Raw genomic sequence first — 25346 nt, 5'->3', positions numbered from 1 at the left:
TGCAGGTACTGGGGTGTATACACACAGGGGGCACAGCATGTGCCCCCCTGCTTATACCCCATGGCCCATGGCCCTAAGCCTGGTGGCTGCGGTGGTCCGACCGCCCACGTTGTAATAGGGTGGTTGCGCCGCCAGTGTGGCGATGGCTGGACCACCTCCACTGCACCCCCGCGAGTCCGGTGGTCCTCGGACTGCTAGACTCGTAATCAGGCCTTTAGTGTTTGCTGCAGTCAGCAGAGCTATTCCTCAAGTTAGAGGTGAAATCCAGGCCTGGCATAGCAGAGCTACCCATCGAGTTGTACAGACTGTACTGTCTTGACTTTAGACAACAGACCTACCTCCTGGATTACAAAAATCTCAAAGGGGTTTGCTGTCGACAGTAGAACTCTCCCTCATGTTACACTTAACTTACGGCTTCAGGCCTCAGATAGCAGATCCGTGTCACACTCTGCACAGAACTACCAGACTTATGCCTCAAACCTATTGCTTGGTCACAAAGACCTGGCAGTCTAAGGCATTAGACAGCCGGACTATTGTAACTGTCACTTTACTTCCAGAAGGGGACTGAGTACAAATAACACACATCAAACCTGTGAGTGGCTCAGGACCACGCTGAGTGTCAGTAGGCACTTAGGAGTCTTCACTTGAAGCCCTGAAGTTGTGTTTCCTTCTGCTCTTCATTCTGCAGGGCTATCCCACAAGTGGCACACTACTGACAGGCATAAACCTCACATCGCACAACTATCCCTCACGCTACCCAGACCTTAAAGGTGTTACCTATTAAACAGCAGAGGTGTATCTGAGGAGTCACAAACTTTACAGATCAGGCCCGATCAGCAGAGATATCCATGAAGTCACACGGAAAGTAAATTCTTTTACTTTTGGCAGCACAACTATTTCTCAGGTTAAGTAGAACTCACAAGTGTTCGCTTTATTCAGCAGTTCCCCATCCCTCTGGCTGTGGAAAACTTACAGATACAAGCCAGACAGCAGAGCTGTCTCTCAATGGTCACACAACTTATGTTTACTAGGCCAAGACAGCATTACTATATCTCATGTGGCAGGTTACAAGTTCAAGCCTCAGACAGCAGAGATATCTCTTGCTGTTCACAGGACTTACATTTACTATCCCATGATAGCATTACTATACCTCATGTGACATGTTACAAGCTCAGGTCTCAGAGCTCAGAGTGGAGAAGTGTGGCTCAATGGTTAGTGTGGCAGACCCTGATGCAGAGGTCTGGTCCGGGACCAGGGTTCAATTCCCGCCTCGGCGGGTCTTGGGCTCAATTTCCTCAGACCTGATAATTCTTGCCTCTGTGCCTATTCTAATCATGGGTCCCACTCTGCAACTCTGGGCAATAGCTTGCTTAATCTCCACAATGGCCCCAACAGCCTGGGATGCCTGGCTTCACCTTGGGGGTGCCCAGGAGTGGGCATTTCACAGGGAAAAGCCAGGAAGGGTTCCACAGCGGTATGTGTACAGCGCCAAGACGCCTCAGGGTATAAGTGCACTATACAAGTACAAATTCATTCAGCTATGTCTCAGGTCACACAGGGCTGGGGCTTTAGGCAGCGCAGCTAGCCCTCTGGCTATATTACTTACCTTACATGGCTGATTAAATATAACACCTGTAAACCATGCAAGATCCTTCAGATCACACTGGGTGCAAGTAAAGAGCTCGGACCTTTTCGCTTGGGACGCAGACCTTTCATTGCTTGTCTACGTTCCAGACTGCCGGCTGCCTGATGGATGCTTCATCATCGAAATTCACTGTTCAGCACTGCCGTTTGCTTTTGAGTTCTAGCATTATTTTCAGTTAATCAGCAAATCTGCCTCTCATAGTGCATTAACTCTAGCAGCCATATATATACCAATGTGGTGTTAAACCCTGCAAAATACCCCTAGCACAAACCATAGTTGCTCCAACTATCAAGCGTTTTAACAGCAAATGCATAACTGTGTGAAAAATGCCACATTCTCACGAATCCCAGTGCTGTGCTGGAAAACGGGTATTTCATTGAATCTTAAAAACTCCTTTGAGTATGCCCTAGAATCCTTTTCCAATATCGGAGAGATTAAAGGCCTCTGAATTTGTGAAGCTGAGAACTCCCCCAGGGAACTTCAAACCTTACCTAGAGATCCTACAAGTCGAAAACACCGAAATAAAAAAGGGGCTACCTAGGATTTCTCTGCAGCTGAACCTTTAGAAAGGCAGGGCATCACTGTTGAAACATCACTGGGCCACATCTGTGCCATCCTGTAGCCTGCTCATTCCATGGCCAGCACACAGTCCTCTCGAGACCACACTCGCTGTAAAATCCATTGCCCCCTAAGCGAGTACCTAGGAGCCTTATCGGAGCAGCCATATTTTGACAAGCACACTACTCCATAATAAGACAAATGCCAAAAATACACATTTCTTGTGGTGCATACAGATTCCCGGTCATCCAATATTCCCTCACATGAAGGTGGTTATTCCTGGTAAATAACATGTAAAATATGTATTATGCAGCTTGCATATAAAAAGCATAGGAAGTGGCGACCTGTACTAATGGTTGTCCATTTTATGTCCTCTGCTAATTTAGGCCGGAACGTCCCCATCCGGTCTCCCAACATGAAATGGTATGGCTTAACTGCTAATTTCAGTTGCCGGGAAGAGGGTTTAATCCCTGGTGGGCTGGCCCATTTGTGGTGCTTATACCTTGTTGGCCAACCCCAAAGACAGTCTAAAACCAAGTGAGAACGTTTCTTTGCGTGGGAAGCCGGTCATTTTTCACGGTTTGTCTGTTCTTGCACTTCCCTCCTCTTTCCCTCACTTCAAACCAGCCAGGAGTTTTAGAGCCTATTTTCCTCCACGTTCAGGATGTCTTTCACACCTTTTAGGTAAGGTTGGCCCATTCTATGTACTTAAACATAGAAGGTGCTATGCATGTGCGTCTGTACGTAGGTGCTACGCGTGTGCGTTTGAACACAGGTGGACGGATAAGGCGAACCTAGCTATAAAACAGCAGAGCTCAACTTAGGATGAATGTTATGATGTGAAGAGTACCGCAATATCGGCAGTGGGATTCTATGGCAGGACCGGAGGCTCAGATTGTGCTTCTCAATCTTTACTGCACCATAAAACAGCTTAATAGAATCTAAAATTCTTGTTGCATAAGCTGGAAAATTTTCTATTCTTATGTTTCACAAATAATGTTTGCGCACGTTCACTACGGTAGTTGATATGACTATATTTCATCTACATTACTCTTAGCTGCCACCCTCGTTCAGCGCTCTGCTGCTGCGAGGACCTTTAGTGGACACTAGATAAAGTTCAGTCCATACCCTTAACTGCGTCCATGCCCTTAGTTGACTGTCTGGGCCCCCAAAATAACAATGGTCAAGACTCCAAGGGTTTATTAAAGATTCTTAGTTGGAACCTAGCAGGTATTCATAGGAAACTGGGCTCATTCGAGTGGAATGCTTTAGTGGAGGCGCACAAAATCGGTTTGTTCCAGGAGACTTGGAGCCTAGAACCACTCCATTGCGTGGGCTACGTTTCATACTTTGTGCCTGCAGTAAAACCCAGAAATGGGATGGGACGCCCTTCGGGGGGCCTGCTCATCTGGGCAAGCATTTCACTTAATTGCCGCATAACACCTAAGCAGATTAACAGTCCAGATATCCTAGGAATTTCCTTGAGAGGTCCCCGTAGGGCAGAGGTCTTCAAACTTTTTGATGCCGAGACCCCCTTGTAAAACCTTTTTAGGCGTAAGGACCCCCTTACGACAAAAGATTCTAGAAACTGGTACTCCTCATCATCAACAACTATCGACAACCATAAATGCGCCTATTAGACCTCATCACATCCATCCATCCATCATTCATCCACCTACACTTTCACACATCCATCCACCCTTTCATCCTTCCATCCATACGTCCATCCTTTACCTATCCACCCATCTATTCATCCCCCCACCTTTTCACACATCCATCCATCCATCATTCATCCATGCAACCTTTTACCCATCCATCCATACATCCATCCTTCATCCATCCACCCTTTCATCCTTCCATCCATACATCCACCATTTCACCTATCCATCCTTCATCCATCCACCCTTTCATTATTCCATCCATACATCCATCCACCCTTTCATCCATCCTTCATCCACCCACCCTTTCATCCATCCATCCACCCATCATTCATCCCCCCACCTTTTCACACATCCATCCATCATTCATCCATGCAACCTTTTATCCACCCATACATCCATCCTTCATCCATCTACCTTTTTGTCCTTCCATCCATACATACATCCTTCATCCATCCACCCTTTCATCCATCCATCCTTCATCCATCCACCTACCCTTTCATCCATCCATCCATCCATCCACCCATCATTCATCCCCCACCTTTTCACACATCCATCCATACATACATCCTTCATCCATCCACCCTTTCATCCATCCATCCACCCACCTTTTCACACATCCATCCATCCTTCATCCATCCATCCACCCTTTCATCTTTACATCCATCCACTCATCATTCATCCACCCACCCTTTCATCCATCCATCCACCCACCTTTTCACACATCCATCCATCCTTCATCCATCCATCCACCCTTTCATCTTTACATCCATCCACTCATCATTCATCCACCCACCTTTTCACACATCCATCCATTCATCCTTCATCCATCCATCTACCCTTTCATCTTTACATCCATCCACTCATCATTCATCCACCCACCTTTTCACACATCCATCTATTCATCCTTACATCCACCCATCCATCCTTCATCCTTCCTTCCATCCATCCATCCATCCATCCACCCACCCTTCATCCTTCCATCCACACATACATTCATCCTTCATCCACCCACCTTTTCTGTGCCTCTCTCATGGGGGTGGGGTCAGTATCTCTCTGTGTCTTCTTCCTTCTTCCTCTCTCATGGGAGGGCAGACAGGCTGTATAAACACCTCACGGTGAAGAACAGTTTCAGGCACATTTCTCCTGCACAGGCGCCAGGTATGTGGGACTTGAACCAATGACTGTAATGTCCTTCTGCTGTTTGCTATGTGTGTTTGTAAAGCGCTCTGATACCTACGGGTTAAGCTAGCGCTATATAAAACGTTAAAAATAAAAATAAACCCCACAGCTAAGTCCATTGATTGAACTCAAAGGGCTACAGCCTCCTCCCCCAGACCCCTAACCCCCCCCCCCCCCCACTCCCCAGCACGTGTGAGTGAGCCCGGCTGAAACAGCTTCGGGACACACAGAAAGGCACACCCGAGTACTTCACAGGTCTTCAGAAGACCTTTACTTGTTAATGAGGCGTGAATTAGGCCTCCACCGTGATCACCCGGCCTCAATCAGCCTGACGCCAGGAACTGCTGCACGCTCCAACAGAATCTGCGACCCCCTTCCCAGGACTCCACGACCCCCCTGGGGGTCGCGCCCCACAGATTGAAGACCTCTGCCGTAGGGGGTTAACCCTCGATCTGTTCAATATTTATGTTAGAGGCACTAAACATGGGTCCATGTCCCCGATAGTAACCACCCTTGAAGCAGAACTCAGAGAAAATGTTGAGGGTGCCCAAATTCTATTTGCGGGAGATTTTTTTTTTTTTTTTTTTTAAATTTTTGAAAACCTTTATTGTGCACAAAGTCAGTACAAATACGGGCCTACAACCGTCCGGCCGGCCACGAACTCTCATGAAGCACTAGTGCATGCAATACGGTGACAGGGTAATGCAGTCGAGCAGCAAGTGTAATGTAAAATACAGAGCAGGAAACACCACAGTACCCAGGCGCAGGAGCAATGCAGGTTAATTTTGAACTTTTTAAGCGACTATTTAGATCAGAACACAGTACTCCGTACATAAGCTAGTAGAAGATAAATAACAGGTCCGTGTAGGTGGGACTTGACAAGGAACAGCAGCACCAAACAGTTCGATTCACCACATGCAAGTCCCGACCAGAGGAGGGTCACAAACGAGTCACGCCACCAGAAAGCTGTTTCAACGACCCCTAAACATTTGCGCCGCCACCCATCCCCCAATATGCCTAACACCGACCAAAGAAAAAGGAAAAATCATAAAAGAGCAAAAAAGGCACCATAGAAAAAAAAAACCCTCGAACCAATAAGTAACCCCCCACCCTACACACATGCAGAGGCTATGGCCTGCCCCCCCCCCCCTAGCAGAGTGTCTGTCGCCCCAAAAAACCCGAAATATAGCGAGAGTAGAGAAAGGAAGAAGAAGAGAAAGCAAAGGGAAAAGTAAAAGTAAAAATAACCCTGTGACTTGGAGAGTAGGAACAGTAAACCTTCCCCGAACTCCCACAAGAGTGAAAACCGGGAGGAGGACCAATCGTATATACATACAGACTCCGCCGGCCTAAGAAACAGTTCCCGCCCCCACAACAGTATCAAGCAAAGCAACAACAGTAAATCAGTCAGGGCGAATCAATGGACAGTCCGTAAAAATCAGGCCTAGGTCAAGAACCACCGTGCCTCCCCCCATCCGCCCGGCTATCAAACCATAGAAAGTCTCCTAGCCCTGGCCCGTTCTGGGACACGGCCCCTCACCCCTCCTACATGGTAGTCCAGTGCGGTCCAGGAAGACGTTAGGAAATGGCCGCCCTAAGGAGGGGGGCGGTGCGTAGACAAAGGAGAAATGGCGTCCGCTCCCAGGATACTGTTGTCCCTCGGTATCAATCCCCTCTAGCGTGTCCAGGCCATCAGAGTCACAAATCAAAGCAATCCAAACTCGCGACAAGAGTGTAGTTGAAAAACCAGGAGGGCAATCCACCGGTAGCCGACTGTCCCCCATCGCAGACTGTAGCACACAGCTGAGCTCGGAGCTAGGGGGAAACTCTGTAGCGACGACCGAGCTGTAAAATGGCAACAATCCGCTACTCTCCACAGGTGTAGCAACTGTAGCATCCACTGTATCCCTTCGAGGAAATGCCGCGGCAGCAGGCTGTGGCAGCTCCCGCCTGGAGCTCTGTGGAGGACAAGACCCCTGCTCCTGGCCGAAGGCTCGGGCGCAAGCATCGAGCCGCACCCCCAACTCGGTGTATGTGGTCTTCATCGCTGATGCCAACTCACCCAGGGCTGCCAGCACATCTCCAAGAGTGAAGTCAGGCAGAAGTGTCCCCGTTCCCGCACACCCATGGGGGGAGCCTGCCACGGCCCCCTCAGGATCAACGCGCTCGCTATGCCGTGGGGTGACTAAGTAGAGGTCCGCACCATGGCGAGCCACCGGCGTCGCCATCTTGTCTTCTCCCCAACGAGACGCTGTGGGGTGGGGAACGGGGGAAATCACGGGGCGCGATGTTGGTGCCGGATCAGTCCCCGGGCGTGCGGCAGTCCGCCCGAGTTGGGGCAGTGCCTGTGGGTCCATAGCCAAGCAATGAGGCAAGCAGTGCCTGGTGGGGATTGCAGTTAGCGACCAGTGGGACGAGGAGAGCAGCGCCAAAACATGGCGGCCGGGAACAAAGGACTTGCCGGGTAACACTTCTTCTCCCTGCCACCGCACTGCACGAAGCGTGTACAGCGTTCACCAGCGGCAGGCAGCGCCAAGGGCGCGCTCCTGCGAGGAAGCGCCGTCCAATCGCGCCACCCCCGCAGCGGATCGGCTGTGCAGCGTATGCGGGGTCTGGGCGCGTTGTAGTGCGAGCTGGTTCCCGGGCCGGGGCAAATCGTTCCTTAGCCGACGATTCCGGGCGAGTGGAGAGGCCGGCGGATCACCGGTGACAGCAGCGCCGTTTCCCGCACCTTCTAGGACGAAAACAGGTTAGCGAAGCTAGCAGGATTATGGTGCGGGATTCCGGGGCCGGCGGAGCCGAGGGCTGCGCGTCCGATCAGGTCGCCATCTTGGCTCCTCCCCTATTTGCGGGAGATTTTAATTGCACCTATGAGCCACTTTCCACGGATGACATCCTGGACCTGGGTGAGGATGACACTAGATGGGGTATTCCAGCCCTAACCATTCCCCTGATTAAAAGATGGTCTCATAGTGCAATCCAGTTAAATGCTCTGACACTGGAGTTTGGCCTAAGAGCCACAAATGGTCGTACAACTTCAGACCGCTTGGGTGCTGCCACATTCAATAGAGTTAATCACACTTCGAGGATCGATTATATTCTGTTAGATTTCACACTATGGGGATTAGTGCAGGACATGGTAGTTTTACCTACTGTGGAAAGCGATCATAATTCGCTTTCTTTATCTCTAATAAATCCTTGGCCCAATAAATCAGCCGTATTGCTCCCTAAACAAGCCCACAAAATCTCTGTCTCCTCCTGTGGGAGACGCCTGAAGTGGAATAAAATCTCTACTGATGAAGCCAAACTTAATATCATTAATGAATTGCTTATGGCTTCACAAATGGAACTGGATACTATCAATCCGGCCTTATTAACTGGAAGGGCAACATCCATCTTTGAGATCACGCTTAGGTCTATAGGGGACGTATTCCTGAAAAAGGGGTGTGTGGGGAGGAATATGGTACCCCGGAACCCTAGGGGCAAGCATGACTGGTATACATCTACATGCAGGCATGCAAAGTCTCTTCTGATTAAGGCTGTTAAAGGCAAGTCTCAAGCCCTGATACAGGAAGCTAGGAAAGAGCATAAGCGAATATTGGCATGTGCAAAAAAGGAATGGGAAGAAGAGTATTGGAGTATTTTAAAAGAGGCAAGCACAAAAATAAGACTCAAGGTGTTTCTGGGACACAATCTGAGCCAGAAACAGACCAGATAGTGACCTCATAACATGCAACATCACTAGCCAAGCGTGGGTTAACCATTTCTCGAAACTATACACTCGCCAATCCGGACATAATACCATAGATACACCTAAGGATGAACAGGGATGGGAGATGGCCCCAATTACGACCCAAAATGATCGGGAGGCAGACTTAGTAGACTCAGACTTCTCAATAAAAGAAGTAGAGTATGCCATTAGTACCATCATGCCCCAAAAGGCGGCCGGTCCGGATGGCATTCCCGGGGACCTGCTGCGTTCAGACATCCCGAAATGGGGGAAATTCATTCATTGCCTGCTTACTGCCATCTGTAGGGGTGCACCGATTCCCACATCTTGGAAAGGGGCGGAGGTCGTCCCTATTTTTAAAAAAGGTGCTAGGGACGACCCGTCCAACTATAGACCCATAAGCTTGTTGGGCATAAGCCAAAAGGTAGTCTGCAAGGTTCTGCTGGTTAGAATATTGGAATGGATTAAGGATAATAATATCCTCTCTGATTACCAGGCAGGATTTAGAGTAGGCACTGGCACAATAGAACAAGCCTTTAGACTGATGCTAGTGTACTGGAGGGTGGTGGTCATAGGCAAAGGCAGTCTTTATCTCGCATTTATCGATTTAAAGACTGCCTTTGACCTTGTACCCAGGGAGACCCTTTGGAGAGTCCTTGCTGGTATGGGGATACCACACTATATTCTATTGTTACTTGTAAGGCTTCATGAAAATAGTTTTGCTCAGATAAGATGGGGTATAGAGGGAGAAAAAAACAGTAGCATTCCGGTGGAGAAAGGGGTCCGCCAGGGATGTGTTTTAGCTCCCACCCTTTTTTCCCTGTATATCAACGGAGTGGTCGAGCATCTGCTGAAAGATCCTTCAGATGAACCATCCCTGGCGGGGGAGCGCATACCTACCCTTCTCTTTGCCGACGATATGCTCTTGCTATCTAAATCCCCAATGGGTCTTCAAAAACTCCTTAACAACTTTCAGACCTTCTGCACAGAACGGGGCCTGGTAATCAATACCGACAAAACGAAATATCTTGTGATGAATCCCCCCAAAAAACCTGTACGTCCCCCGAAGTTGAACGCTGTATCTTTGGGGAGGGTAGAAGTATTTGATTACCTAGGCATTCGTTTGTCGCACAATATGCAGTGGGCCCCTCACTTAGATAAAATGCTGCTAGCCCACAAGAGGGTAACAGGGGCTCTCCTGAAGGAACAGCACTCTTGTGCTATTAGACCTATAGCCCCTGTTATTGAAATCTACACAGCAAAGGGAGTTAGCTCTGCTCTCTATGGGGCAGAGCTATGGGGCTCATGTAACACCAATGAACTGTCAAGATCTGAGAGGAAGTTCTGTAGGGCCATCATGTCACTTCCCCAAGGTACTCCTATGGCCCCATTAATGCTTGATTTAGGATGTCGACCTATTGGAGATCTAGCTAAGTTCCGGCCCTTACTGCTATGGGCCCGGCTGTGGCGAGTCCCGGAGCTTGCTAAATATGCGCAAGGGCTCTCTGAAATTATGTCATTACCAGGGTGGCACAGAATCAAATGGTTAAGAGATCTGAAATCCCTCTTGTGCAATTTGGGCCTAAGCGAAGCCTGGGTAAATAAGTCCTCTCCTCCAAAGGCAACGCTCAAGAGTCTGTACTGGAACTGGATTCTGACCCAACGGAGTACCAACTGCACATTGGGTAGACTCACGGAGGATTTTTTGAAATTCAAGGACCTACCAATTCGGGAACTCTATTTAGACAATATTGAAAAACGATTTGATAGGGCCCTTTATTTCAAATTTAGAACTGGAACTCTTCCCCTGCATGCCTGAACATCTCGGTGGAAACAGCCAGCACAGACCACACAGTTCTGCCCAACGTGTATATTTAGACAAGAGTCAGTGGCGCACTTTATGTTTGAGTGCCAGGAGTATGCCCTACCAAGAAGAAAATGGCTTAAGCATTTGTGCCGCCTGTTGGGGACCAGGCACCATGTTGAGGCACTACGCATTTTAATGTCAGACTCTCGCCTGCTGTATCTTTGTACTCTCTCCAAATTTTTATCATGGGCCTGGTGTATTTGAAGTAAAAGGCTTAAAGCAATTGTTTAATTCCTTTTTAATCAATCACTTATGAAATGCTTCTTTTATCTGAAAATCAAGATTTTTAAAAATCGATTGTAATTAAATTGTTGTATCTTCCTTTTTTCTTTTAAATCAAATGAACTTATGTATTTTTACTGTGAAGCTTTTATGATAATTTTTATCGAAATAAAGCCTTTTTGACTTTGACTTGAATGTTCTATTCTTATGTTTCACAAATAATGTTTGCGCACGTTCACTACAGTAGTTGATACGACTATATTTCATCTACATTACTCTTAGCTGCCACCCTCGTTCAGCGCTCTGCTGCTGCGAGGGCCTTTAGTGCACACTATATAAAATTTTAAAAATAATGAAACAAATACATTGTCGTCAGTAGGTGGCTACACACCGAACCTTAATCAGTCTTTCCAATGTCCCTGACAGATTTGCGATGGATTCACTACTTGGAGGCCACCAAGGTACAAGTCCTAAAAAAAGAAGTGAGGGGACGCTGACGTCACGAGAGGAAGTGACGTCACGAAAGGTGGCTTGCAGCATTGGACTCATTGCCTCCCCTGGCTCACCCCTTAGATGCGATTGCATCAAAGAAGCCAGCGCATGAGCAGCGTTCTGAATGAGCTCCGATCTCTTCCCAGAGAGACCAAAGAGTGAATGTGTGGCTCCATTTGCTCCAGTACTCGAGCTCCTAGAAGAAAAATAAGTGGGGGGACGCCGTCCACCCGCGTGGTACCCTGACTCGAGCCCTGGAGGCCACTCTAGTAACTTTTGCACTTTGCTTGGGTTGTTATGTGCTCTCGATTTACAGATAATTGTAAATTCGCGGTAAATATCTGGCACAAGCAGTATCTTCCTACGTTATTTCATCTTGTGAAAAGTTTGTCCAACCAATCACAACCAAATACATTCTGGTGAAGTTCTAGTTAACAAGGAAGAGCGATTTGAGTTTACCGTTCAGTGTACGTTAGTACTAAAACGGGCACAGAGGCAAATGACATCAGTATTAGCACTAATTGTTTGTAATAGCCTCTAATTACTCCCTTAATGTCCTATCGACGTGTACTGAATTAACGCGTCTACGTCTCGTATCATCCATCACTTGTTTATTGCAGTTTTCCGTTGATTTACTGCCATCTGGTGGTTTGTTTCCAGAAAGCAGTGTATCGGCTCACACTGGATTGATTGCATTAATTTTTCTGCTTGTATTTTTCTTTTGCCTACAATGATTTAGAGAATACTTTTTTCTTTTTTTATATCTATTGATATTTTAAAGACCGCAGTCGTTGCTTTTTTAATCGCTTACGTTTTTCACTAGTGCCGCCTTTCATGAAGAGAACACTAATGATATAATAAATCGCTCCATTTCTTTATATTCGCCATGTAGCGTGAACTGGTGAGAGTGACATGACCTGGCCTCGGGCCCAAAGAAAGCATTTGATGCAGGCGCGCACAGCCCATTGCATAGCTGCCAAGGTTTCAGATTGCTGTGTGTGTGACATTTTCATAAATTCAGTGTAATTATGTGTGACACTTCAACAACTATGAGTGACACTTTGTCGCAACCAAAACCAAGCAATGAAAACCAGGAAAATAAAGCAAAGCACCAGAAACTGAAGCATCTAGTTCTCTTCTAAGCTGATCGTACTGTTAACACAAAACGAGGACTCAGGTCTGCGCCAGTCATTTACAGAGTGCAGCACGCCACTGCAAACAAAAGAATGTTTCTGTAAATTTTAGCGGTCAGTTATTGTGATAGGGTTAGATTATGTTTTTCAAAAAACGGCACAGTTTGCTTGCCACTTGCTCACCTCAAGTACAGAGAATAACATGACTGCTGTAGTGGGGGATAAAAAGAGAGGGAGGTAGATAAGCACTGTTTTCCATGGGTCTCCTCACTTGAAAGCACACATCAACGTTCTCTGGGGTATGGAATGTAGCCACTGAGCACTGCAGACTCCACTACTGAAATTTTGAGCAGGTGTTCTTCCTTAATTTCTTCTGCTCTGACTAACGTAAAATAACAAGCTTTACCTAATCTCTTTCTTGACTGCTCGGCGTTATAAATCTGGCCTAATCAAATGAGTAAAGGGACATGGGTTTTATTTAAAACCACTGATAGTTTTACGAGTTCAGAGTTTTCACATACTTCAATTTGAGGCAGGCAATGAGCAAAGACGGCGCCATGGCAATAGGTGCCTACTCCCTGGCTGGGATGTGCTCTCACAGCTGCAGGCAGCAGTCCGCCAGCAGGCTCCGGTCAGGCCCGAGTTGGTTGACCACTTGTCCAGGGGATCATGATTTTTTCTGACAGTACGGGCCGAAAGTGGCCAGCAGCAGCTATCTCTGCTTCAGGGCGGCAGCAGGCTCACAACTGAGCCAGTTGCCGCCAGGGCCGGACTGGCCATAGCGGGCACCGGGCGTTTCCCCGGTAGGCCGCTAGGGTGGGGGCCGGTTTTGGGCCCCTGGGGGGACCTTTTTTGTTACCGTGGGTCGGCAGTACGGGGCCCCTGTAACAAACTCATCCGAAACCGGCCCTCGCAAACTGCTCAGCTGCACTCCTCCTCACCTGGGGGGGGGGGGGGGGGGGGGGGGAGGCTGAGCAGTTTGCCAGGGCCGGTTTCTGTTCCCAGTCCGGCCCTGGTTGCCGCCAACGCTGGTGGGGCCTGGTGAGCCTCAGGAGGCCGAGGCAAGCCTGCGGTGGTGCGAGTGGTCACAGCGCAGGTCACAGTGGCATGTGCATAACTTCAGCTGCCTCTGCCAAGACTCAGTGCGGACTCATCTCACTATCTAGTGAACGCCAGTGCCAATTATGGAGGAGGCACCCAAATAATTATTGTGGCGTGGCGGGCAGCGTCGGCAAACTAAAAAAACCCATAACTGCCGTACACTCAGAGAGATTATGGATACACTGTTGCAATCACGTGACCATGTCACGTGAATGCCATGCCCCTGGCCGGCCTGCAGCAGCTGTGCTATAATGAATGCTTATTGGTGCAGCCAACGCAATAATAGGCCACCGGGTCGGCACAACACTTCTGACCTGCCAGTCATTCTAGCTCACTAGACTATTGCAAAACACTCTGACAGAGCAGCATGCGGTCCGCCGCTGCATGCTCATCAGGAGAATTTGGCCAAGGCGGCAATTTCGGTCCTGCTTGTCTCTTCCTCTACACCTGCGGCGGTATCAAGGAGGTGCTACAAATGCGTGACCTGGCATTTTATTGCAGTGATGCGGACCACTGCCCAAAAATGCTTTAGTATCACGCCTGATGCGTGATACTTGGCAGGACTGCCATTGGGATCGAAGGGCTTCATCCCCCTCCCCCCGTCGTGTGTGTCCCGTCGTGTGTGTCAGACCGACTGAGACAGCTTCCTACTTCACAGGTATTTTTAAAAGACCATTTACTTGTAAATGAGGCTTTGTTGTTTTTTCACCCCTTCTAGAGCCCCTACATTTCCACTCTGACTATTGCTGGAAGAGTCAGCCCCCCCGAAATAATTTCTTAGCAACCCCCCCCCCCCCCCCCCGAAATTTTGCTCTAGTTGCGCCCCTGATCTGATGTGTACGTTTTAATGTTTTTAATGTTTTGGTTCTTCATAAAGCTAGAATTATGGCTGGGATGCCGACAAGTTAGAAATGGGCCAGGCCTCCTTCCAGGACAGGCCAGCCCAGCCTGGAGATCTCTGCTGGAGGGTCAAAGATCATAGTGCAGGTCAATTGGTGACATCATCGGGGCTCTTTCAAACCATTTCTCTGTGGATCAGGTCTGGTTCCGTTAACTGCAACATCTGTGAATTCGGATGGCATGGCTTGGATGCAGAGGGGAATGGCAGCGTGAGCCCGGAGCTCCGCGCCCGATCCCCGATGTTATCCTGAGTAAAGACGCGAAATCCGCTGTGCCTGGACATTTCCTGACAGAACCAGACGTCGGAGGACCACAAGCACCCTGGGAGCTGTGCAGATCGCCGTTCCGTGGGCTCTGCGCCTTGCCACCGTGATTCAAAATTGCCGCGGTGTGTTGGCCCAAAATGGCGGACTGAGCCCGGCGATAGCGCACAGGAGACGGAAGGAGGTCGGCGGCCCCCTAGGGGGCACAGAACAGTTAGAGGAGTCGTCTGAGCCCACCCGACGGGACCCCCGACAACGACTCGGGAGAGGACTTCTGCCGGCGAGTGAAAATAAGATCAGCGGACAGATCTCACCCACCGCTGGGGACGTCGCCAGTGCATCGATTAGCGAAGCGCAGGCTCGAATGGCAGGAGAGATGGGAGCTGGTAGACGCCTGGAGCGCGACACCCTACCATTATTATTATTATTAATATGTTTCTTATATAGCGCCAGAATCGACCCCCAAAGGGGTATCTCCGCGCTTGCCTTGGGAACCCGTCCTGGCTTTTCCCTGTGAGATAGCCCCTACAGGGCATCCCCAAGGTGAAAGCCAGGCATCCCGCCGCGGGGGGCCGCTGTGGAGATTAAGCAAGCTTAGTGCCCAGAGTTGCAGAGTGTGAACCCATGATTAGGTCAGGCACCGAAGCGAGAATTATCGAGTCCATGGACATTTGAGCTCAAGACCCTGCTGCGTCGGAAATTGAACCCTGGTCCCGGGTCTGACCTCTGCTTCAGGGTCTGCCTGCTCTAACCAGTGAGCCACACTTCTCCACGAGGGACTACTCGTATTACTCTAGTCTGCATGACCTCCATGTCCGGCTGGACGCGGTTTTGTGTTCCCCGCTCGTGATCTCCACAGTGGCAAATGCTGAGTAATTAACTCGCACGCTGTCCGACCATAATCCTCTATTATTGACGTTAAACTGGGTGACTGAGACCTCGCAGATCCCGACATGGCAACTACGTCCAGACACCCTAGATGACCCGCTGTTTAGGGAAGCGCTAGGGGAGAGAATTACACAATACTTCGGGGAAAACGATGGCTCCACGGCCACGAGTGCGATGGAGTGGAATGCCTTCAAGGTGGTCGCTAGGGGCCACTGTATCGGGAAATATGCAGGAGCCCGCAAAACGCTATTAGACGGTTTGGATAAGGCAGAGAGGGCATTGCGGAAAGCTGAGTTGGCGCGCCCTAACCACCCTGAGCTGCAGGAAGCTGTTAGTGAGGCCAAGGAAGCAGTGGCGGTAGAAATGGAGCGGCTCCATAGCTTCGATCATAAAACTTACCTGACGGGGGCGCACGCCGAGGGGGACAATGCAGGGACGATGCTCGCTTGGCTGGCTAACCCAACTAGGCGTAGCCACCCGATCTTGGCCATGGAAGAAGAGGGAGGCCACATATGCAATACTCAAACAGGGATCCTGGACAACTTTCGGTCGTATTATGAAACTCTTTACGAAAGCAGATTGAAAGGCCGAGAAGGTGAGATCGACACCTTTTTGGAGGGACTGCAATTGCTGCAGTTAGATCAAGAACAGTCAGACGACCTGGGCAGAGATATTACACTAGGGGAGATAGGGAGCGCGGTGAAGCAGATGGCCCGAAACAATACCCCAGGCTTGGACGGATTGCCCATAGAATTTTATAGCAAATACCTGGAGCAACTAGCTCTGTGGCTCCAGGTGGTTTACAACGAAGCTAAATCTAGGGAAATGCTGCCCCAATCCATGTGCGACGCCTTGATGATCCCCTTACTGAAGCCAGGGAGGGAGAAGACCAAGCCAGCCTCCTATCGCCCACTGTCCATGATGACAACGGACTACAAAATCCTGAGTACAATACTAGCCACTAGACTGTTGAGCCACATGACGGAGCTGATTCACAGTGATCAATCCGGTTTCATCCCCACGCGGAACACTACCATCAATATACGCCGATTGATACGACTAATGGGTGACCTGTTGCCAGAGGCGCGACTGCCCTTGGTATTATCAGTAGATATCGAAAAGGCGTTCGACAGCTTAGAACGGGGTTATCTTTATAGGGTTATGAAGCGCTTCGGCCTTGGCGATAATTATATAGGGGGGACCAAAGTACTGTACACGTCTGCGACGGCACGAGTCCGGATAGGCTCCCTAATATCGCACCAGTACCAAGTATGTCGCGGAACTAGGCAGGGGTGTTCCTTATCCCCCCTGCTGTTTGCCTTAGCGATAGAGCCATTTGCGGCGGAAGCACGGACGGGACGTTATTACAAGGGCCTGGTATATAGGGGAAACCCGCAGGCCATTTCGCTGTACGCGGACGACCTCTTATTGTTTCTAGAGGATGCCAGTGAGGCGCTGGAGGGCGCAGAAAGGCTTCTTGAACTTTTTGGGAAACTATCAGGCCTAAAAGTAAATTGGGCTAAATCCTGTTTATTCCCATTGAGACAGGGAGAGGAGCGACCTGCCAACTGCCCGTCACTCAACTGGGAACCTACTTGTTTAAAATATTTAGGAGTATATGTGTACCACAAGGCGACAGACATGCTAGAGGGCAATGTGGGCCGTTGTATCCGGGCATTGAGAGGAAGTATGTCCTTCTGGGCCACTCTTCCGCTCTCGTTGACAGGCCGCATCTCCTTGGTGAAAATGCTAGCTCTACCACGCCTACTCTACTACTTCCGCACGTTACCGGTGTGGATTCCTGGCTCTATTTTTCAGCAGTTGAGATCATTGCTGATATCGTTCCTGTGGGGCACGGGCAGACGTAGAATAGCGTTAGATACGTTGATCCGACCTAAGGATGAGGGGGGCATGGCGGTTCCGGACTTTGAGTTCTACTACCTAGCGGCTCAATTACAAGTTTTTATGCAGGAGGTGGCAAGGGTGTATCGAGGCCCGGAGCAGGAGAGGGACAGAGGTACCCCCAGACACGTGGTCGCCTACATTACTCTACAACAGAAGCTCATCCTCAAAGACTTGTCCCTGGAAGAGCAGACATTCAGGCTCTGCTGGAATCGTGCACGGCGCAGAGCGGGAGTGCAGCGTATGTACGCACCCGAAATCCCGCTGGGAATGGTGACAGCACTCCCACACGGCGGCGACTGGTCGCGGTTGCAGGGGTGGGAGGATGCAGGGCTACAAATGCTGGGTGACCTGTATGAAGACGGGGCATTACTTTCATACCAGATCTTACAAGACCGCTTTGAACTCCCGAGGGGAGACTACCTGATGCACGCGGCTGTGACCAGGGCTATACAGGCACACTGGGGGGAGGGACTGCTAGAGCCCACCACATCCATGGCCTGCCAATACACCATGATGGCAGCTGGTACATATAAGGCAGTGACGTGTCTTTATTCTAGAATGCTGCAAGAACCACTACAACCTCTAACAACACTGAAGGCCAAATGGGAACTAGACCTCTAGATGGAGATCCCTGACACAACGTGGGCACAACTATTGAGGCGAGCACGAAAGAGTACGAGGAACGCACGCTTCCAATTGATACATTTTTATATTCTCCACAGAGCCTACCTCACACCAGGGAAAATCGGAAAATATTTCGGGGTGGAAAATGCGGCCTGCCCCATATGCAACACAGCAGAGGCGGATTTAGGGCATATGTTATGGGACTGTCCACACTTACAAGACTATTGGCAGGAGATTGGCGAGACACTGAACAACGCAACGGACAGAGAACTACAATACACTAAAGCGGTAGGAGTGCTGCATTGGTTTCCGCACACACCCAAGAATAGGATCACGAGCAAGTTTATAGATATGGGACTGATACTGGCTAAGAGGGAAATAACTAGAAATTGGAAATCAAAAAAGGGGCCTACGCACAAAAGATGGCTCAATGAATATCTCAAATGGGCGGCGAGCGAAAGCACCCTCAGATACCAATTGGCCCGCCGCAGGGCTGACGATAGGGCACTGGAAGCGGCAGCAGCATGGGAGGCGCTAGTGCAGGCACTACGAGATAGTACGCTAGAAGAGGAAGAAGGACAACCCAACTCAGAAACTGAAGATCCCACTGACACACCAGGGGCACTCTCTTTGAGCATCCCGGTTCGCTCCTGACAGAGTTCATACACACACACTAACAGCGAGGCCAGGCGTAGGTGCAGGCATTGGGAGTTGAGGGGAGGGGGGGAGTTCAGGGAGTTTAGAAGTAGGGGGGGAGGAGAGTTTTGGGGGGAAGGAGGGGTGAAAAGTGTAAAAGCAGATTGCAGAAAGCCTTGCATGGTGAATTAAAGGCGCTCAGGGGTTGCTGCGAAGGGTGATTCACTGATTACGCCGCCCGACCCCCGTATTGTGGGCTTATAGGCTGTGTATACGAATTACCCAAACAGGAAATAAGGTTTAATAATGACCATGCAAGACGCTCATAAGTGTATGATGTATATATGATTTGACTCTGCAATAAAAACGGTTTTACCCCAAAAAAATCTGTGAATTCGGATTGCCCCAGAGTTTCTAATAGCATAATATCACGAAGTACTGTTTGTGGTGTTGAACACAACTTCTTAATCTGCATCAATTTCTAATATATAGAATATAGATGGGTAAGAGTAAATTACTGGGATCTTTTCGACCGAGGAGTTCTAAGTGATATGAAATAGACAAGAGCGAATCTCGAGTTATCTTTGACGTCATTCATAACTTTTTTCACCCATCTATAATTTTATGTAAAGTATAAGGTCCTAAAATCATCTGCCCCTTCCCTCAGCCACTATGCAGGAGCAGCAGAGCAATGGGGGAGCCATAGACAACATGTCTTCTCCTTTCTGACTCAAATGTGAAAAAAACCTTACAAAACCTTACCTGCCACCTTTAAGCAAACCCCACCATATTCCCTCCTCCCCCTCCTGCAGCTGGGCTTCCCAGGGACGGACTGGCAACGCAAACCAGCCCTGTTAATTAAGTCGGACTGCCGCATTTGGGGGCAGGGGGGTGGGTGCTGGTGGGAAACACCGCTGCTGCACATTTGTTACAAGGGGCCGATATTGCAGCAACCGTGAATAATGAGTTGTGTTCTCAACTGTTACTACGTCACAACAGTGAGTTATCAGATTTAGAAAGTGGTGCGAACGAGAGAAGCTTTCTATAGAAGCCACGCATAACAAAAATGTTATCTTAATTACAAATGCACACCACATCAACTGAAAAAGATTTTCAAAAATATAATATATAATGTTTCATGTTATGTTCAAAATCCATCCTACCACCATTTTACAAAATACCTGACACTCAAAAGCATAATGTACGGTGAAGCATAACTGCCAACTAAATCATGAAAATCATGTTTTGCTATCTAGCCTGAATGGTGCCTTCCACTCCTGCAGTGCGCCCCAGAGGATTGCAGGGGTTAAAGTAAGATTCCAGAGCAGCCACTACAGGCAGCAAGAGTCTCAGTCCCTACAACTCGGGTAAGTGGTTCTGCTAACAAATGGGATCCGCTGTCGTCTCTTGAGTCTCCAGTCCAGTTGGTTCTGCTGAAACTTAACCTAATCCAGCTCAGCACCCCCATGAGATGCGGATATCATGCACATATCTGGGCAGCCGGCTGAAGACTGATCCGCTAGGTAGATGTCAAGGTATCTTTCTTAAAGCCCCCAAGTCTTAAGATTAGTGGTACGCCCCACACCCCCTGCCTGAAAGCGCCCTTTGTGCCAGTCCTTACTTATTGACTGTTCCTGATGTGGATGCACCTACCTTGCAGGCGTCATCCAGGTTCCGCGTGTCACCAGCGCACAGCATGTTCTCAGTCACTACACGGTTGGCAAGGAGAGCAGGGGTGCAGCTGCTAGGCGGGTAGAGGCGGACATGGCCCTCCTTCAAACGCTCAGAGTAGAAAGGGGAGACTGTCAAGGAGGGAAGGAAGAAGTTTCACTTTTGAGTGCCTAGCAAACTTTCAGAATGTCTTGTCTGGCAACAACCATGCACTGGTGAAGAATGCGTGGAAAAGGCCTCAACAGATGCAGGGAGTGTCTGGAACAGGCCTCCGCAGCAGTGTAACACAGAATTGTACAATAGTCTTTGCTGACTGCAAAATCTTGACTATACACACACCCTTGCATCATTACCCTAAGATATTGCAACACATGTGTCCCCCCCCCCCCCAAGGCACTTACATTCCTCGTGTTTCCCAAAGCCAGAAAGCTCGCACTCTGTCCAGTCAGCAAGCTGTCCCTTCGGCTGTGGGAGACAGGCGGTGCGGACACTGGGGGAGTCTGTGGCGCACTCACCCGACTCCGACTTCAGCTTCAGCAGCACTGTATGGGAAGAAGGGATCTGAGGTGAGAAGAAAAGGGGTGAGGGAAATGCTTGGAGGAAAGGAGCGCAGGAGGAGCGGGGGATAACAAAGGAAGGGCTGGAGGTGCTTAGCGTGAGAAGGGAGAAGAAAGGAAGGAAGGCTGGGGTGAGAAGAGGACAGTGGGGAGTGAATGAAGCATGGAAGGAGGAATATGGGACTGATAGGCTGACCAGATAAGGAGAGATAATTCCCGATTACTTACTGGTAATCTTCATTACTCCGATTCCTAGTCTTCCTTACCACAGTGCAGTGTCCCATTCTTCCCTGCCCTGTTTTGTTTGGGGCTTCATCTTTCTTGTGGCTTTGGTAACAGGATGTTATGTGGGGGGGGGGGTTCCTTTTATGTTATTGGTGGATGACGGAGTCAGCCATATTGGAGGGATGGGAGGCTGGTTTGCTGACTTTAACTTTTGGAGTTTCTGTGGGAGGCTAAAGTGCATTGTGTAATTACTGTGGGGAGGAAGAAGGGCAAGGAGGTAATGAGTGGTTGTGATGTGAAATGGAGGCTTGAGGAGCGAGACATGTGGAGAGAAGAAATGAGGGCGTAGATGCCGACTGGGGAAGGAAGGCCAGCGAGCTGAAGGGCGCTTGGGATGAGTACTGCAAAGGAAGGGTTGAAGTGAGAAGAAAATAGCAGACCGGATGTGACGAGGGGAAGGAAAGCCTGAGATGAAATAGGGAAGGCAAAGCCTGGATGAGAAAAAGACGAGTGGGCAGCTAAGAAGATACTGACTGAGGAGGATACTGGGGCAGGAACAGAGAGAAAGGAGAGTGAGTTGGCGAGGGAAAAAAGATCATTTGTTGATGGGAGGAGGTAATAACAATGTGGCGTGGGTTGGGAAGGGATACAGAGCCAGGTCCAGCTACAAGGGAGGGAAGGATAGACTTCAGGTGACAGAAGGGGTTGATGCCCAGAAGGAGGAAGATACTTCATATGAAAAGAGGGTCTGTGGTTGAAGCCATAAAAGAGTGAGGGAAAGTAAGGGATGATGAGGAGTAGGAAGCAAGAATGCCAGGAGCAAAGGTGCTGAGAGGGGTGAGGAAGTAGAAGAGCATGCTCAAGTAGGTGGGGTAGTCCCATATAGTGTGGAAGGAGCGGATGAGGAGTAAGGGATGGCGCACCTGTAGGGAAATACACAGTTGAGCACACGGCTGACCAATACATACCGATATCATTATCAAACGTGTCGATGTCGAACTTATTGTGAACAATGCATTTCTCCACGCTGAACCGCTGCTCCTCGTCCGACGGTGAAGCCCGGTAGGTCCGTCCCAGCACCACCTTGAGCCGATTCACATCAAACCTGTGGATCACAAGTAAAGTTAAGGGCATATAGTAACCACAAGATCAGTTACTGCTGCATAGAGGCCATTAACATGGATAGTAATGGCCTGGTTTTGTTTTCTCCATCGATTAGTCTGTCTTTTAAATTGTGGAATACTAAAGTGAAGGAAATGCCTGCTAAATCGCCAGCATGGAGGACAACTAAAATAAAGGAAAACTTGTGAGATGAAAATCTGATGATTTGCTTCTCATAAAATATAAAGCACTGGGCCTGGCATTGAATCTAGAAAACCCTTAAAAGTTCCTAAAAATATATAATAATATACAGTTTATTAATTATTTATTTAACACACACACACAAAAAATTAAGGATGAGGAAAAGATTTGCATAGGTCAAAAAGGATTACCGAGTCCGGATATGGATAAGGAAGCAAAGTTAATACTTGGGAAGGTGGATGGGCTTAGGGAGGTTAGACCACAAAAACACAAGAACCAGAAGAGGACAAACAAATAAAATCGAGAGTGAGTGGGAAAAAGAGGGTGTGTGGAGGAGGGGCGAAGGAGAGAAGAGAGTGATACGAGGGCACAGCAAACCCCATTAGTATACGATTTTGCAGAGCGGTGAAGACCTGGCTCTTTGATCTCTAATTTTCCTGACTTATGTAGTCGATCTGTCTCTTAGCGCCGGGAAACCCTCAGGGGTAGCTGTCGCGCTTAATAAATTCAATTAATAATAAATAATAATAATAATAGTATATTAAGGGAATTCGAGGGTCTTCCTCTACCATATTTCCATCGTTCTGAAGTACAAAAGGAGGGGGTGTGGAGTAGAAAAACACTTAAAAGGGGGAGTGAACAGCAGAAAGAAAAGGTGAGGGTACGTCTGGGCTGCAGATAAAAAAATGTCCTGACTTTTCGGTAACTATTTTAGGAACCTGGTTCGAAACAATAGCTTCACCCAGATAATGTTTTAGCAATATGTACGTCTCCTCTTACTTTTCTTCGAAGCAATGGGCCGCTGAAAGCACCCAGCAGGAGCTGATGAGGGTTCCTCCACACAAGAAGTGCTCCCCTGTAACACGGCGGTATGTGGCAAAGATGGCCGCTTGCCAGGGATGAGAGGTGATGTCGACAAGCGTCCCGCCTTTGATGCGGTACCTGGCTTGTGTGGGCTGCCTCAGACCACACGTTGCTGCAGAGAGAACATAACAGGAAACCTTAAGGGAGCTATGGTACCTGACAAGGTGCAAGCTGGAGCTGACAAGGACAAGTGTTATCACACAGCAATGGTATCACAAGCTAGTATGATTACATGTAAACGCTATTGCTCAAATACTGTCACATGCTAATATTATCACATAACAAGCAATGAGATGAAAGGAATGCCTGAAATAATCTCAGCCAATGGCGGTCACATTGTGTCATATTCCAATCCAGAATTTTTCACCCACTGTGTCACAGCAGACAGAGCCATAATAGTATCACACAATCATGTTTCACAAATTCATGTCCTCACACATGAATGTTATCACACGCCTAAATCTTATCAGAATTCCACCAAATGATTGCACACTAACTTTATAGTATGGTAGCCGTTTCAAATTGTAGCATACTAACATGCTAAATGAAATATAAATGCACTGATGGTAATATTAACCTTGTCATGTGGTAATATTACACACCCGCTTACCTTTATGTCAACTTATCACACTCTAATACTATCACAACCTAATGTTATCCTTTCTAACTTTATCGCACTGTAACCCTATCACACGTTAATAATATCCCTTGATAACCCTATCACATATCAGCCTCACCACACTTTAATCTTTTCATACTTGAACCCAACCACACTCTAAGGAATTAGATCATGTTTTGACTCTTTTAGCCTCTCAAACAATAACCGCATCCAACTCTAACACCATTACACCCCAAGCTTATCTCTGTAAACTACCAGAATATAAACCAATCACACAACAGTAATATTACTCTTTAGGTTTACAATTTATCTCACCTTACTCACTCAGGCTCTAACACCAGATCATCAAATTTGCGTATATGCACCCCACTCTATCACATTAACAGTCAGTACCTATTAAGTTAATCCATTTTTGCACTATATGCTCTGCACCTACATTAATACATTCTGGTTTGGCACATACTGATGAGGTCACAGTGGTCTACTGCACTATGCCAGCAGGTGGCAGCATGCAGAACGCATTTCCCTCCTTCACATTTTGCATGACAAGGGAAGTAGTGGGTGAGAGAAGAAGGGCTCGCAGGTAAAACGGTGCTAGTGCTTTTAGATCAAGAGGTCTGGGAAGCTAGTTATGGGTGAGGATGGCAGTGAGAAGCAAGATTTGAGAGAGCTCTCTTACAGCAGGTGGGCACCGCACAGTACTCCCAGGAGGTCTTGTCGTCTTTCAATATGTGGCACCAGGGCTTGGTGTCATTATCTGGATTTCTGTAAAAGAAAAGACGTTGTCGTGAGGTCAGGAATGGTGACATTTCTATGTTTGAGTGGGTTATCAAGATTAAAAGTACAATTCTACAAGGTGGCTGAAATTCTGGAATCTTGCATCAAACTAACCACAGGTGAGCTGTTTTGTAATCTCACCCATTTAGAGCCAGAGGCTCTGGGCCACCCATGTAGAAGCAGGGCTTAAGTTATGCCGGAGATTACTGTTGGTAGGCCCTAACTTACAGTGCACGTGCTGCTCTGCGAGGCATGGTGTATTTGAGTATGGACGTGAAGCTCCGCCGACCCTCCACTCATATTTTCCATTGGCTTGTGTTGTAATCTTCTATGTTTGTTATGGAGTGTGGAGCACTCTGCCTAGTGCGTTCCACATTCCTATGAGGTATTCATGGTTCTACACTCTGACAGTTGCTGATTGACTGGCCAGGGGAGAGCCACATATTTAATAAATAACTTATTTACTTCACCACAACTCCTGCCTTCTGATACCATTATTACTTACTACAGCTCGTGTCATTGTCCTT

At 48.4% G+C, this 25346-nt stretch overlaps 1 protein-coding gene across 3 annotated transcripts in view; it reads right to left on the bottom strand.

The window, feature by feature from the left end:
* The window catches only part of PLAT (plasminogen activator, tissue type), a 98184-nt gene that overhangs the window by 3563 nt on the left and 69275 nt on the right, over positions 1-25346 (bottom strand). For all 3 annotated transcript variants that reach the window (XM_086943582.1, XM_086943583.1, XM_086943581.1), the window contains exons 9-13: positions 24722-24807; positions 23340-23535; positions 22226-22362; positions 20877-21017; positions 20458-20606 (exon numbers count right to left, since the gene is read on the bottom strand). In XM_086943582.1, coding sequence (XP_086799708.1) covers positions 20458-20606; positions 20877-21017; positions 22226-22362; positions 23340-23535; positions 24722-24807 — 709 coding nt within the window. The remainder of the gene's footprint in view (positions 1-20457; positions 20607-20876; positions 21018-22225; positions 22363-23339; positions 23536-24721; positions 24808-25346) is intronic.

Source organism: Lissotriton vulgaris, chromosome 11 (assembly GCF_964263255.1).
Source record: "Lissotriton vulgaris chromosome 11, aLisVul1.2, whole genome shotgun sequence".
In the NCBI taxonomy this organism is placed as follows: Eukaryota; Metazoa; Chordata; class Amphibia; order Caudata; family Salamandridae; genus Lissotriton; species Lissotriton vulgaris.
The sequence above is the reverse complement of the archived record's forward strand: the minus strand, read 5'-3'. Positions and strand labels throughout refer to the sequence as shown.